At 42.3% G+C, this 17,492-nt stretch overlaps 1 protein-coding gene across 1 annotated transcript in view; it reads left to right on the forward strand.

Moving 5' to 3' along the window:
* The first annotated feature begins 967 nt into the window (after positions 1-967).
* Positions 968-17,492, forward strand: part of LOC142945279 (protein HEG homolog 1) — a 29,375-nt gene continuing 12,850 nt past the window's right edge. The window contains exons 1-3 of the mRNA XM_076086697.1: positions 968-976; positions 1,119-1,125; positions 16,138-16,434. Of these exons, the coding sequence (XP_075942812.1) occupies positions 968-976; positions 1,119-1,125; positions 16,138-16,434 (313 nt within the window). The remainder of the gene's footprint in view (positions 977-1,118; positions 1,126-16,137; positions 16,435-17,492) is intronic.

Genomic DNA, 17,492 nt, shown 5'->3' on the forward strand with positions numbered 1-17,492 from the left:
CAATGGACTTTAGCTTCATAATAAGTTCCCAGGTTCTAAGGCAAGTGTGTTCTACAGAGGTGTGCCACCCACTCGGCTCATTCAATAGCTCCTTGTTTAGGACGAGGGCTTAATGGACTGTATGGTTTATATTCATTCATTTAACCTCATAAAAGTGATCTGTGAGCTGGTGTTTCAGGATGCAGCACGAATACTAAAACATCCTTGTTCCAGTTAAGTACCTCCCCATCACCCTGCATTTTTTTACATTTTTTTCATTTCAATTATTTCCTTCAAGATTAACGCAGTAAATGTTAGTGGTTATGTAAGCAAACCATTGGGAAAATAGATGAATACATTTATTATTCGTCTGTGGTGAGTCTCACTGAATTATTTCAACAGTACTACTGCTGAGCAAGCATGCAAAACACACTAAATAAAGAAAAAAGGTGACACCAAAGCAGACATTCTACAGTGTCAAGAGATAAATTAAGATCTTCTCGGACCATGTCACAAAGAAATATAGATGAACAAGTGACTAAATATTACGAGAAGCCCCCAAATGTCAGTGTCCACCACCCAGAGAGCTCCCACCACTGCAACGTTTTGTCATTCTTTCATTTCCATTTCGTTATGTGTGTACGGGGAACTTAGATCGTGCTTCCTTAAATCAAAAAGAGAAGTAGGCTGTCAGCGTGGAAAAAAACAATAACCTGCGTGCTTGTTTTTGCTTTCAAACATGACTTCGCTTATCATTTCATACTTTATGTACTTTTGTACACACCCAAACTTGTGTAATTCAGTGCCATTCCCATGTTCAGTTAATAAATGACTGCATTTTCTATTGAATGTTGGGACGATGATAAGTTTCTGTTCATTTTTGTCTAAACTTAGAACTTTCTGTGCCTCATCGTGAGTCACCATCGAGAAGTACATTGTAATCATTGTTGAAAAATTGAGAAACCGTGCCATAAAAGTTAAAGCAAGAATGGTGCAGGTGTGACGCGATTTTATTAAGTAACCAAGGAGTTGTGTTACTCAGTATGGATTGGGCAGTAAAACAGCACTCCTTACTCCCCGAGCTGAACGGTTAAAACTATTAGCTAGGCCTTCTGTGTCTCTGGTCTCTTTCTCCACAGAGTGGACGTGAGAGTGATGTGAATGATGTTCTTATCTTCGAAGCTGTGAAGAGGCTACATATTGGGTTGTGTACACAGCGAGATAGTGAATGGGCAACAACCGCAATAAAAAGGGGGAGCGGGTTTTAATGATGCTGTAACATGCGTCATGAGTAAGATTAATTAAATAAGTAATGCAAATAAGTATTTTCTGTCGCACGATTGTTTGTCGCACGATATGTCTGCTGGTTAGTCGGTCTGCTTTGGTCCAGAATGAAATATCTCAATGACTATTACATGGACTGCTTTTTAATTATGTACGTATCTCCAGAAGACAAATCCTACTGACTTTGGTGACTGTCTGGCTTTTCCTCTTATGCCACCATGAGGATGACATTTGTGGTTTTGAGTAAAATAGTGCAACAACTAATTAATGAATTGCAGTGAAATTTGGTTCAGACTTTCATGTCCTTTCAAGATTAATTCTATCAACTTTGGTAAACCCTTTACTTTTCTTCTAGTGCCATCATCATGCGTGTCCAGTCCTTCCAATGCCTGCAAAACTGACATACTAATAAGCATCAGCTGTTGCTAAGCCTTGTTCACAGCAGACATCTTGACTTTTCATAGTAGGAAAAGCTCAGGTAGTACATTAGCATGCAGATGTTAGCGTTTCGCTAGAAGCTCCACGGTGCTTTCGCACAGCCTCACAGAGCTGTTGTTAGACTTAGTCCATTTTTGTATTCTTCTTGCAATCAGATAAAATCCTGGTTTACATGTTAAAAATTGAATTTTTATGACTTTGATGTGGTCCACTTAGAATATTTGGTCATCGTTAAAGAAGCGGTATGTAAGACTTAGTGATATGTAGCGGTGAGGTTGGCAAATTGCAACCAAATAAATACCTCTCTGCTCACCCTTCTCTTTTCAGAATGTCGGAGAACTACGGTGGCTTTCAGGTAACGTAAAAAACATGAAAAGGCTGTTTCTAGACCCAGTGTTTGGTTTGTCCCTTCTGGGCCACTGTAGAAAACATGGTGGTGAAACATGGACTCTTGTGAAGAGGACCCACCCTGTATGTAAAACAGCAATTCTTAGTTTCAAGTGATTATAAACTAATGAAAGCATAGTTATTAATATTATATTCCATTTCTGCCAATAAATCCCCCTTAATCCAACACACTGCTCCTTTAACTAATGTTATAACGTCTTTCTTGCTCTTTAGTCCAAAAAAAGACTAAAAATACAATATTTCATATAAAACATAATTAATCTCTAATATTAAGCATGCCAAACCTTTCCCCCAGAATCTAGTCCTGAAACAAGACATTGTGTCAACACTTCAATTAATCTTGGTGGTTGTCAGGCTAAAAATAAAGGCAAGATATTGAAATATGTTGCAAAGTCCTCGAGTATTTGCATGAGATAAGATTGAGGTGTATGTGTTTATGCACTGCTGGATATATGTTTTGACTCATGAACGAGCGTCCCAGAGCACAGCCATAAAAGCTCAGCCATGGCAACATGGAGAATATGAATGCACAGTGAGTGAATTTGACTGGAAAATGTTTCATATGAATACAGTGAATAGTTGAAAGGTTGGAGCGAGATATTAACCAGTGATGAAATGATGCGCATGTAAAGTCCAAGCCTTAGTTAAACAATAACACAACCTGTCACGCATATACAGGCTCCAGAGGAAAAGTTCTCTCATATTAACTTTTACGGTATTAAATGCAATGTGAGTACTTTACTTAATTAATAGTAGTGTTTTGCTGTAAAACACTGCACATCCATCCATCCATCCATTTTCCTCCGCTTATCCAGGGTCGGGTCGCGGTGGCAGCAGGCCGAGCAGGCTGACCCAGACTTCCCTCTCACCGGCAACATGTTCCAGCTCATTCTGGGGGACCCCGAGGCGTTCCCAGGCCAGCTGGGAGATGTAATCCCTCCAGCGTGTTCTGGGTCTTCCCCGGGGTCTCTTCCCAGTTGGACGTGCCTGGAAAACCTCCAGTGGGAGGTGTCCAGGAGGCATCCTAATTAGATGCCCGAACCACCTCAGCTGACTCCTTTCGACGCGAAGGAGTAGCGGCTCGACTGAAAGCTCCCTCCTGATGACCGAGCTCCTTACCCTATCTCTAAGGCTGAGCCCGGCCACCCTACGGAGGAAGCTCATTTCGGCCGCTTGTAGCCGCGACCTTGTCCTTTCGGTCACGACCCAGAGTTCGTGACCATAGGTGAGGGTAGGAACGTAGACCGAGTGGTAAATTGAGAGCTTTGCCTTCCGGCTCAGCTCCCTCTTCACCAAGACGGTCCGGTGCAGAGCCTGCTTTACTGCTGCAGCCGCACCGATCCGCCTGTCGATCTCCCGCTCCATCTTACCCTCACTCGTGAACAAGACCCCGAGATACTTGAACTCCTTCACTTGAGGTAGGCACTCCGTCCCCACCTGGAGGGAGCAATCCACCGGTTTCCGGCAGAGCACCATGGCCTCAGATTTGGAGGTGCTAACTCTCATCCCCGCCGCTTCACACTCGGCTGCAAACCGCCCCAGTGAATGCTGGAGGTCACGATCCGAGGAGGCTAACAGGACCACATCATCTGCAAACAGCAGAGAGGCGATCCCGAGACCCCCGAACCTGACGTTCTCCACCCCCCGGCTGCGCCTAGATATCCTGTCCATGAAAGTCACGAACAGGACCGGAGACAAAGGGCAGCCCTGGCGGAGGCCAACACCCACCGGGAACGTGTCTGACTTATTGCCGAGAATGCGGACACAGCTCCTACTGCAGTCGTACAGAGACCGGATCGCCCGTTGTAATGGGTCCGGCACCCCATACTCCCGCAGCACCCCCCACAAGAACCCCCGAGGGACCCGGTCGAAAGCCTTCTCCAAGTCCACAAAGCACATGTAGACTGGTTGGGCAAACTCCCAGAACCCCTCCAGTAGTCTTGCGAGGGTAAAGAGCTGGTCCACTGTTCCACGGCCGGGACGGAATCCGCATTGCTCCTCTTGAATCTGAGGTTCGACAAACGGTCGGAGCCTCCTTTCCAGCACCAGCAACACTGCACATATAGATGGTATAACATGAATGATGATGATGATGATGATGAATGAAAGATGTTTCATGATGTTCTGATCATTTTAAACTTGTGTGTTTGTGTCCTAACCACTACACACTGACTAATCCACTTAAGGAAACAATCAATCATTCATACGTCTCGCTCCAGAGAAAAATGAACAGAATAGTTTCTTATTATTATGCCACATAGTTTTAGGGTTAATTTGATATTATATATTATATTCCTGTTCATCTCATTTGTTTGCTTTTGTTCAACATGTACAATACCCAGGTGCGTCATCCACAACTATGCAAATGTTAAAGCAGTTGTGTAATAAAACAATGACAATGCCCTCATACATCCAGTTTCCACAGAATGATTCTTCCTTGAAAAGTAGCCTCTGACTGACTGTTTACTTCATATACTCTATTGGCACATAAGGAGTGGAGAACATTACACATAAGCAAAGAAATGTGCCGAGACCGATCATAAATTCCCTGTGTATGAAAGCAGTATGACTTTAATCAACAGTTATAGTTCTGTCCTTGAAGCAGGAGTTGCTCCTATGAGGACGTGACGTTTGAAAAACCGATATATGCTCAGATATGATTAGGTTATTAGGTTATGCAAGACAAGACTCAGGTGTTGACCCAGGATCTTTGACCACAGCTATTCTTTAGTCATTAAAAGCCGACACGGGTTTGGAGTGCTTGTGACAAAGAGCTGGTAGTTATATTAATTGTTGATGTATTAGCCTTAGAGCAAAAGAACAGCATGCCCATTCTAATGCAATCGTAACCTGATGAACATTGGCCTTACCCACCTAAAAGATGTTGATGCTACAGTTTTCTCATTCCTTTCCACATTGTATCTGAGTCAAAACATGTTACTTGAAGTAGATCAGCTTGTATTAAATAAAGTGTCTTTTGATACAGCTCGTCTGACAACCGGAAAACTCAATAAGCCAAATCACCTGGCACTGTTTGTATTTCACCTCATTCATTTTGTGTGCCTCTGTTGTTCTTACTAGGACCATTAATGTAAGCCATCGCCATAATTGACATTACAGACTGCTACATGGTAACTGATGGGAGTGTTCTTCATAAATATAAAAAAAAAAGTGTTCTAAAATATCCCCAAAATACTGTGTGATCAGCAAAGACGACAACTGTATTTTTGTATTGTTTTCACTATTTTAACAGGTGAATTATTGTTTATTACAGTTGTAGACCTTCATAATGTGAGATTCCACTGAGTTTGAGTTTTCATGTTTATAAACTGTCAGTGCCACAAACAGTGTCAGTGGTGGAGATCTCAAAATGTCAACAAATAAAACCAAAAACTACATTATCTAGATGGCTGGATGCCACTTAAGTTAAGTAGGAAAAAAAAGTTTGTGATTGGGATAAACTGGAATTTTGAGCACCCAACTCAAGCGGAACAAATAACAACGGTCACGTAACCATTCAAACAGAATACTTTTTAAAGAGCTGTCCTTGAATTTCCTAACAAAGCCCATTTAGCCTGAAACGGCCATTTAGAAGTCCTCAATAATGACATGAGGAAAAGGGACGACATTGTTGAGGGTTTATTACGTTGTTATTCTGAATGAATTTGTACTCTTGTGTTCACATTTGTTTGGACAGAAAGAGGCCATCAGAAAAAAGAAAACTCTTAGAAGAGATATTAATGGCATACTTTAAAAAAGATAAATAGGCTTACCAGACTTGAGTCTTCAAACCCTGTGCCTGATGGTGACGCTGTTGGATCCTGCAGAGGACAAGAAAATTAAAAGTATATTAATTCCAAAATGTGTAGATGACTGTTAGTAATTGTAGTGTAACATTCTGGGATTTGAGGGGAAAATTTAATTGCGATCAAGTTTCATATTTGTAAGGAAATACTCTCTATGATTGGTTGGATTGGGGGTGTCATTGTGAAAACTATTAACAGTAAATATGATAAGATCCGTCAAATATGAGGGATATTTCCTTGATATGCAGTGCACAGCAGAGGAATATTACAATTTTAACTTTACAAGCATTCTGTATTTCAGTTGGTTCATGGTGACCTCATTCTTTCTGGTTATGGTTTGGTATACTGGTCATACTATGGTACAGATTTAAATATCTCAAAAAACAGCCTATTGGATGGATCATCATAGACATTTGTACACACATTCATGGTTCCCAGATGGTGAAGCCTAATGACAATGATGTGATCACCTGACTTTTAGAAGTACCATTTGAAAGTGTGGAAACTATTTGATGGATTGCCATGAATTTTGGTACACACAGTCAGGCCCCCTTCAATTGTAACAACTTTGGTGTCCCCTTAGCTGTTCGTTAAGCACTTCAAAACTTCAAAGACTAAAGAAAACCAATAACATCCCAATTAGCTTCAGCTGTATTCTACTGTGTTCTACTCTGTGTTTAGTGATAGCTTTCAGACATTAGCATGCTAACACACTACAATGGTGAGCATGGAGAAATACCTGCAAAGCATCAACATGTTAGCATTGACATTTTGTATGTATTCCGATGTTAGTGTGTAGCTCAAAGCACCACTGTGCCTCACAAAGCCACTAGCATGGCTGTAGCTTTTGTTTTAGCTTGCAAGCTATCGCTCTCAAATGGTAAGATAACTGCAAGCATTTGACACAAAGCATTCTGAATTTAACTATTCTAGATCTTTAATTTTTGCACATTTGATCTGAGTTTGCTAATGTTAGGTTAGTAAAAGAGAAAAGAAACCTGCGATCCATGTTTGCTAACTAATTTTCCCATTTAGCTTTAGCTTTGTGTTTAATGCTAATTAGCAAATGTTAGTATGTTGTGTATTGAACATAGCATTTGTTCAAACATCAGATATAGGTGATGCTAGTAAGGCTATGTCATTTTTAACACGTTAGCATGCAGCTCAAAAGCAGCGACTGTGCAAGAGTTATAAGATAAGATAAGATAAGATAAAATAAGATAATCCTTTATTAGTCACGCAGTGTGGAAATTTACAGGATTACAGCAGCATACAAAATAGTGCAAACAAGAGACATAGTAAAAAAAACAAGATCAAAACAAGTATTATAAATAAGTAATAAAATAGTAAAGAATATTAACTAAGTAAAAAATCCACAATAACAGACTAATTAATTAGTTTGTCGTTTGTTCACATTTATTTTAGAGGGCATATTGCTGTGATATATGTCGTGTAATAGTTGCTAACCCTGCATAACTGCCCCTGGGCAAGGCACATACTTTGTTCACTCTCTGTAAACAATACGCGAAGAACAGAAAATATATATATATTTATAAACATTTGTTGTACAGTAGTCTACTTATGTAGTGTTGATGACAGGTTCCAGGACTGGTACTGGAGCCGTGCAGCTCCAGTACAGTAACGATGAGTGACAGGAGCGCCGGCCAATCAGAGGAGGGACTAAAGCTTTTAATGCTGTCGGAGGCTGAAGCTTCCAGTCTTAGCCACCTGTAGCAGCCAGCGAGCACACAGCGTCCGTACAGCACCATTATCTTCGCCGTTATACCGGCCGAACACGGGGCTTCTTAACCGGTCTGGTCCTCCAAACTCGAGCCGTTTTACAACCGAAGACTTGAAAGATGTTTCTCTGCAGTTATCTACCTGTCGTGCTTCTCATGGCCGCTGTTGTTAAAGGTGAGTGAAGTTTACCTCCACACTGATAGAAAACTGTGAACTGGGCAAGTCATTTATAACACACGCTTTTATTCATTTGGAGTATAAGTTGAGCTCTGAATATACGTTTTCATATTACTTATTCACTTGTTTAACTGCAGTCAGCACACATTTAATAAAGCGTGGCCAGTGGTCCTTTCTCCATTATAGTAAAAGTTCTGCTGTGAAAGGACTGCTTAGGCGAAGTAAAAGTACAGATGTATTATCAGAAAAATATAGCAATGTAGCCCAAATAAAAGTGTTTTTTTTTATTTTTGCTTTTATTATTAGATTAATTGAATATTAGTTCACATTCTTTAATGTGTAAGTAGCATTTCTGTTGTAGGTGGTCACCGTGTATTTTATGGAAAATCTGGTACTTTTTGGCCTCATCTCTGCTCTTTTTGTCACTCCTCTTTGTGAGTTTTAGAATGCGTCTTGAATCATGGACCATGGTTAATATAGACCATTTATATTTCAGCAGGGCAACTAATATCCCACATATTTTACTACAGTTTTAATTCACAGGCAAACATCTCCCTCTGCCATGTATTATATATGCATGTATGCAGGTTTATCTTTTACAATGAATACCGTTTATTATGTATGAAAACGATATCAGAGCCTATATTTTGACAATATACACACAAAGTAATGATTTCAGCATTCTCAATTTTTTGGGGTTTGTTTTTTTTTGACAACATTGTAATATATTTATAGAAATACAACATATCAGACTTATTCAAGAATAGAGCGATAAAGTATCTGGACTCATTATCATTGTTTGCTCCAGTGTTTACAGAAACCACCAACCTTTATCAAGACAAACACAGGTCTGGCGTTAACATGTACTTGAAGATAAGGAGTAACTACCTAGAAAATTGAATCAAATGAACAAATAAGTGTTACAATTGTTTCAGAAAGCCGACAAGGTAACACGTCTCAAAGACACCCAATAAAGGTCATGGCTGTGTGACGTAGCTCAGGATGCATTCATGAGTAACCCATAAAACATTACCCGCATTCTGTTAGGGCATAAAATCCAGCAGCCATTGTTCAGCCTTTGCTTTAATTGCAGGCAGATTTGACTCCTCTTTCATAGAAGGGGGTAAACATTTTTTTCCTTTTCCCCCCACTACTCATTCATGGGGTTTTCCCCCCCAAATAGTCTTAAACTCTGACTCATTGCTCCTTCGGTGTGACTCAAAGCTCTTTGGGGGCGGACAGATGCCAGCGAGGACGCATCGGTCAAACAACAGCCGGCCCCCTGAAGCGCAGCACACTCCACACACAAAGTTTACTCTGTGTGTGCATAAGCTGACCCCCTCGACAGCGTGGCGAAGCCGCCCTGAGGACTTTTGACGAGCTCTCCACTGTACAGACTCCCTACGCTTAGTTGCAGTTAAATCCATTGGTCACCCTTTTGTTTTTATTATTATTTTGGACCATTATGAAGAAAAGCATGTGTTTCGAGATTCCATGTATGAAGACTGAGATTCAGTCACTGTCATGTGCCGGAGCCTCGCTGACAGCCTGCAGGCCATTTGTGTGGTTCCCTTCCTGTCATGAGGGAGACTGGGAGGTGACGGGCGCTCCAGTGTGGGGCAGCTTGACTGAGTGCGTCAGAAGTAGCAGTAAAGAGGTCCAGATGAAAAGACCTCCTGAGGGTGGTGATCCTCCTCCTCTTGAGTCTGGCGCCACATTTTCTTGTGCCCTCTGTAAGAAATCTTCCAGAGAGAGTAGCAGAGCACGTTTAATACCTCCCTCTCCTCTCTCTCTGCCACTGTTTCCTCTCCCGGCAGTGTATCATGTGTCACCTTTTGCTGGTTTGTCATCGTTAAAGCAGGCAAATTCTGCTCTGGAGTTAACGGCCGGAATGTGATAGGATGCAGACTCATGCAGATCTGCAACTAAAGATTATATTTTATACCATCAATGAATCTTTTACTGCTCCATTGGCCTATGACATAAGGACATGGTAATGTCTTCAGTTGGCTTGTCTTGTATGACTAACAGCATAAACCAGAAGACAATACATTTCACTGCCATATATGACAGTGAAAAACTGCAAATCGTCACACTTGAGAGGCTGGAACCAAAAGAACAATGATTTGAATATCAGAATAGGTGAGGCAAAATGTCCTGTCGACCAACTAATCGATGAATTGACAAATTGTAGAGGCTCACATACCTTACCGACCCTTGTTTTTCAGCGATCATTCTATATCAGTTCAGTTCAGTTTCAGTCAACACCATTGTTGTTTTTGTATCCCACAGTTCCTCCTCTCGTTGTTTCTGTTTAGAATCGACAATTGTCCTCACCTTCATCATTTGACGCACTCTCACGTGTCGTCTTTACTTGTAATGCACACTCGTTGCCGTTTCTTCCCTTTTCTTTTCTCTCTCTGTCCCCGCGTCCCTGCTGCATCCTGTTGGATTAGACCTTCTCCGGGGCAGTAAATCTCGCTCTGTAATTGGAAAGCATGTGCTGGCGGAGCTTTAATTGGATATGATATGTGCAGAGGCCCTGCGAGTGAGCCCTGCTCCAGGGAGCCATCTGTTACTTCCGAGTTACCGTGTATAAGACCTCTGTTTGCTCAGATACAGAGAGCTCATTTCTGCCTTGTCTTATTGAAGACTCCGCTTAAACTGGAGACTGTCTGATGAAAGCTGAACAGAAGAAAAGGACCTTGTTTGTGGCTCTCTACAACATGCTGAAATTGTCTGTGTGTGTGTGTGTGTGTGTTGGTTCTGCACATGGGTGTGTCAGGCATCAAGCCTATATCTCGTCAGCAGCAAGAAAGAGCTGGCCGTCCCAGCCAAGATGAAGTTTGTCGAGAGGGGACAGAGAGCAAAGTCTACGCAGGACAAAGAGCATGAGCCTTCAATTTTGCTCAGTCACCTTAATTACGCATCTGTTAATGATACATATACCACTGTCAATGTATTAATAGATCAGATAATCTAACATGCGTGATGATCGAATACAAGAGTTACACCTAACACTGTTAATAATTTCTAAAAAAAGCTTGATGTCTATTATAAAACATGCTGCTAATATGCATTAAAACACACAAAAAATGGTCAAAGAATCTCACAGAAACGGGTAAACTCACTAAGAAGATAAATCTTTAGACCCAAACAGCTGGCTTAGATTATTGGTCACAAGACCCTGGCTTCCCCTTATTTCTTATCCTTTTCTACCCCCCAGCCTCTGACTGTAGTTACTTGTACTTGCGTATGTCCATTAAGTGCTACTTTATTCTTCTACTGCTGCTTTGCAGATAAAGCTTGTATGTTACATCGTCCATGACATGTCAGAAAATAGAGTATAATAGACCTCACCATATCCTAAAGATCAAGGTGTCACCATCAAATGTCTTTTTTTTATCAGACCAATATTCCCAAACCTACAGATATTACATTTTCTATCACATTAGACACAAAAAAGAATCCGGAATTACTTTTCCTGAAAAAAAATACTATTCATTGATTATTAAAAACAGTTGTTGTTTTCAGATCTGACTGAAATAGCCACAAAAACACACAAAAAACATAGTTTAACTATACTTCCCAGCCCTTCACCTCCACCGTATGAGGCATCTGTCTATCCTCTGACCAAAACTGTTGACATAAGACGCCCAGCAGGATGATAGACTGTTGGTTGATAAAGAAAAAAGTCTTGGGTCGCTTTGATGGGGCAGCCCTCAGGCCTGGTTTTCCTCAAAGAAACTGACCTGGGTGTGTATGTTTGTGTACCATAAGGTTTTTGTAAAGCAGGGATGGGCACCGTTAAATACCAGGAGGTCATAAAGCAGTATGTAAGAAGTCTTGACTCTCATTAGCTGGCAAAGGGACCCAAAGTGCGACCAGTAATAGGCTTTGAGCTATGTGTTTCAGATGTCATACTGGATGATTTCTGAGACACAGGCAACACACACACACACACACACACACACACACACACACACACACACACACACACACATAGGTCAGCTCTCCACATGACTCGGCCTCCTAATGAGATGCAGCCTCAGGCTCTTCCTGAGTGTTGGGTCACACAACCTGTCAGTTCATCTCCCGCTCTGTGAGCATTCTGTAATCAGGGCTGTCCTGCTTGCAGTGCTGCTGGATGCGATAAAGAGCTATTTCAGGGATGCACTCTCCCTTAATCACAACAATGAACTGGAAACATTTGCAACAATCGAGAACCAGGAGAATGTCGGTCTGCAGCTCTCTGAACTGCTCAGGAATACTTGTGGCGTGTAATCAATACAGATTTATTCTCGAGGAGTGGCGGTGTGGACAGGAAGTTGAGGACATGCGTTGGGGGAACTGGATCTGACAGTCAGGTACTTCACAGGAGTGCTATTGTCTCGCATGAATAGAAGTCCCCTGAAGTGCAGCGCTGCACTGAAACACAAGCATCGACACTGGGGTCTCTCTGTTTCTGTTTCTGTTACCGTGTGTGATTTGAAGTGAGGCGAAGCGTTGACAGCTGGAAGCAGACATCTCCTTGGCAACAGATACACTCCCGCGCTGCACTTGTTTAATTTCAGTGTCGAGAAACATAGAGGTGAAGAAGCACATAGCAGCTCTTATTAAGAGGCTTCAGTACAGTTCTAGTTTGTCAAACCAGAAATGGTTGGACCAAGGGGCTCAGTGGGTAGAGCCGGACCTTCTTCTCCACATCCTCCTGAATATGTGCTCGCAGGCCGACCTTAGACCCACTTGTCACCCTGCCCGACGCAGTCGTCTCTTTTGTGTCTGCAGGGGATTATCCGGCTGTAGGTTAAATCCTGAGAGACAAGGCTCTCTGTTCGACGTGCAACGCAGAGTGTGTTCTTAATTGTGTATTAGGCTAACTCACTGTCTGTTGACATTGTTTCGTGTTGATGTCATTAACATCTCCAGTATGGGTTACTGGCTAGCCGCCCTGTCAAAGTCACCCAAAAAAAAAGACGTTGGGCTTCTAAGATGTCGTTTAAGAAATGCTGTGGTCTGTGGTAAACATACATTGTTGCAGCTATTGTTTTATCAGTCTTCGGCGTCATAGATTGTCTGTAAACTTCTCACAGCCATGCACTTTATTTACGGCTGAAATGTCCATGTCAATGGAAATAGAGAAGCAGCACTGAACTTTAAAGGTGGAAGCATTCATCACAATGAAAATAGTGGAAGAACAACCACTGTGTTTGTTTGTGTTAAGCAATCCACAATTATTATCTTCTTTTGTGATTTCCCTTTTGTCCATCACTTCCCCATGTCCATCAATAAACAGTGTTTCTGTGAGACCGTAACATTTTCTTGGTATCTCTTTATCTGGATTATTTATGATTTGTATCAGAAATGCCTCACCATGTCATGAGCCAAGTTAAATATATAATTTTCAAGGTCTCAGCTTCAGCCTCCCTCTGTTAGTCAGACACTGTTAGTCAGATAATCAGACACTCAGACAGTAATAATTGCATGTGAAGGCTTCATGGAAAAAAATTAGCCTTTATAGGATCAGTGTGGTTATGCTGATGCTAATCTCACAACAATTTGCACTAGATACATCAAAAGAATCTAGGGAACTTTTGAAATGTCATCACACCCAGAAAAACCCTCCCATATTTGTTTTCCATTGGCAGCACTGACATGGTGAAACAAAAGCCTCAGCTGTGGTAAGTTAGTAGGTGATAAGGATGACAGTGGCTTCCCGATTGGGACCTTTGAAATGGTATCTAAATTACACCATTGGATTTCACAACTCATCACTATTTATCTCTGTATTCGTTTTGTTGTCATGGTTATCAAATCTGGCATTCATTTAGATCTTGCCACATCAAGGACCAATGTAACGACCGTAGGTCACAAAATCAGGGTTGTCGTCTTTCCACAATCTGCTGGAGTTAAATATTCTGTTTGACTCTTTGTGGAGAATATAGTTATTTTAGTAGTAATTTGGGTGAATTGACCCTTAAAATATGTGACAAGAGGAGGAAAAGTTAACCTCCATGAAGCTTGAAGTCCCACAACACAATGATATCCTTGTTTGTGAGGCTATACTTGGGCGTAGTGGAGCTTTAGTGGAGCTAAACGCCAACACATCAGCATTCTAACATGCACCAGGTGTTTACCATGTTCACCACCTTAGTGTGTTAGCATGTTAACATTGGCAAATCATCACTAAACACAAAGTACAGCTGAAAATGGTGGGAAATGAAATTAGTTTTGGAGGAAATGCTAGTTGGTCATAAACCACAAGTTTTTGACAAATTAAAATTCTGACTCCATTATGGTCAGTGGATCACTAATATCATTACAATTGATCATGGGGGGGGGGGGGGGGGGCATCAATATATCTACCAACTTTCCTGGCGATCCATCCAAACATCTTGATTTTGAATGTTAGCATGCTAATGCTAATTAGCACTTTTTTTTTCTCCTCAATGCCCTCTTTCAAACCTCTGACCTTATCTAATAATTATGATGTCTTCAGTGTTCGATTAAGTGTATCAGTAGTCAAGACACAAAGAGAGACTGGTACAATGTGAACTTTCCATTTTGACAGGAATGTGGAGATGTTGATACACTACACACACAGCTGATAAGGCTCCACAGAGTCCACACCGCCAGAGTTAATGGAACTCTTTTACTTCTTAACATCCGCCCCAGGGTTGATAGTGTGTTGATTGGTAATGTGTTAAATATTGTATTTCTAAAATGTTAAGGGCTGCCACTGTCTTTCCTTCAGCTTGCAGATCTAACTGCTGGCCCTGACACCGGCACGGTGCGCAGATACTGTAGTGGAGCAAGTCACACACACCTGACTAATCGACAGAATTAAGTGTAAACTGAACTGCCCAGTTTCTATAAAGCGTCACTCTATTAAGAATCTGAACAACGGCTAAAATGTGAGGGTTTTTTGATACAAGCAGATAAAACGTTGGCCTTTGAGATTTTATAGAATGTAAGGCATGCAACAATAAGGTGAAAGGCTTAACCTTCAACTCAGTCGTTCATGGAAAGATACAACTCCTTGCAATTGATACTCTACTAAAATGCAACACAGCGGCTAATCAAGACAGGGTAGACTGGATCTGATTCCAGAGGTTTTTCATTAATCTTGAATCTCTCTGGTCCTCCAGTAAGATTAGTCCAATGCCCTTAAGTCTTAATCTAATCAGTCACAAATCGATGTGTGTTTTTCACGCTATGCTACTTCACCTATATAGATCTAGCCCTGCTTAACGCTGCCACTCCTTGACTTTTATAACTGTCACCTGAGACTTTTTATTTCTCTCCCACACTTCCTCATCTATCATTGGTGATCGCGTGATTGCTCAATCCACTCCCCAAATACATATTTTTTGAAGGTGTGTGTGTGTACATCAAGCTCATCGTATCCAATAAAGTTTGCCGTCACAGGGTGTGTGGAGCCTGTGGTTTTTCATCTCTAAATGAGTTTTGGTTACCAGGCGATAAGGACATTAGGTCATGCAGGTCCTTATACACAGAAGATAATCAAATCACACCCAGGATCTGCTATTAGTCTTAGTTTTCTCACCATTTCCTTGTGCTTTTGAGATAACTTACTGGAGAAAACTGTTTGTGCAAGGCGTCCACTGATCAGTAATATGTTCCCTCTCTGGCTGCTGAAAAGAGACTTTGAATGTAATCATTCAATCCATACAGATGAGGACCTGAAGTAAAAGGCTAAGCCATTATAAAAGACCTCCTATCTGTTTGTACCGCTCACAAGCTGCCCTTTGGCTTCCTCTGTTCCCCCTTAAACACAAAGGGAAGAGTGGGAGCAGGCTCACGTCACTTCACACTGCGCAAATAGGAGGCAGCTCTTTCCTTTAAGATGGTCAAATGAACTTGGCAGCACTTGTGACTGATACAACTTGGTGCGGTAAACAGCCGTCACTTGCGGTAATTCTTATCTGCTGAGTCACAGCTTTTGTCAACTTTTTACACACTCAATGTCAGATGTTTATTTAAGACACAGCCTCTGTGATTACAGCTTCAATTCTCCTGTCATTGTGGTGGACAGTGGGTAGGACCTTATGTTTTATATTGGCAGCTGTTTGTTTGTGGACGCAACAAGCTTCCTGTAAAAAGCAGATGATCTAATTCGATTTTGAGTTAATATTCAAAGCTCCTATTTGCTGTGAATATTAACATGTGAATACAAGCATATTGACATGGAAATATCTGTTGGACACAAATGCAAATTCGAATGAATGCTAAAATTGCTGTATAGCACCTATTGATTATTTTTGTGCTATTGTTTTGACTTTAGGAACAACTCCAACTTTACCATCATCCACCACAGAGCACTTAACAGCCTCAGTAGCTACTACAACTATAGATAATGCCACAGCAGAATCTACAACTACGAAACCATCCACCACCCATGCAGAGACGACCTTCTCCCAGCCGACAACTGAGTCCAGGACCACCACAGCAGCAGTCAACAGCACCGTTACTGAGAACAGTAATTTAACCACAGGCAGCCCAGATGTCTCTCCCTCAGCTCCAACCAGTGGAACAACAGTGTCCACTTCAATCCAAGAGACAAGCCAACCCACCAAAACTAGTGAGACCACAAATACAACCACCACACCTAGTCCAGATCACACAGTGTCTGCAACTACACCGAGCACACAGACCAGCAGCGACACAACCACAACTACACCGAGCACACAGACCAGCAGCGACACAACCACAACTACACCGAGCACACAGACCAGCAGCGACACAACCACAACTACACCGAGCACACAGACCAGCAGCGACACAACCACAACTACAACGAGCACACAGACCAGCAGCGACATGACAAGTACACCGAGCACACAGACCAGCAGCGACACAACCACAACTACACCGAGCACACAGACCAGCAGCGACACAACCACAACTACAACGAGCACACAGACCAGCAGCGACATGACAAGTACACCGAGCACACAGACCAGCAGCGACACAACCACAACTACACCGAGCACACAGACCAGCAGCGACACAACCACAACTACAACGAGCACACAGACCAGCAGCGACATGACAAGTACACCGAGCACACAGACCAGCAGCGACACAACCACAACTACAACGAGCACACAGACCAGCAGCGACATGACAAGTACACCGAGCACACAGACCAGCAGCGACACAACCACAACTACACCGAGCACACAGACCAGCAGCGACACAACCACAACTACAACGAGCACACAGACCAGCAGCGACATGACAAGTACACCGAGCACACAGACCAGCAGCGACACAACCACAACTACAACGAGCACACAGACCAGCAGCGACATGACAAGTACACCGAGCACACAGACCAGCAGCGACACAACCACAACTACACCGAGCACACAGACCAGCAGCGACACAACCACAACTACAACGAGCACACAGACCAGCAGCGACATGACAAGTACACCGAGCACACAGACCAGCAGCGACACAACCACAACTACACCGAGCACACAGACCAGCAGCGACATGACAAGTACACCGAGCACACAGACCAGCAGCGACACAACCACAACTACACCGAGCACACAGACCAGCAGCGACACAACCACAACTACACCGAGCACACAGACCAGCAGCGACACAACCACAACTACAACGAGCACA

This window comes from Anarhichas minor, unplaced genomic scaffold (assembly GCF_050575085.1).
Source record: "Anarhichas minor isolate MPS153535 unplaced genomic scaffold, ASM5057508v1 ptg000007l, whole genome shotgun sequence".
In the NCBI taxonomy this organism is placed as follows: Eukaryota; Metazoa; Chordata; class Actinopteri; order Perciformes; family Anarhichadidae; genus Anarhichas; species Anarhichas minor.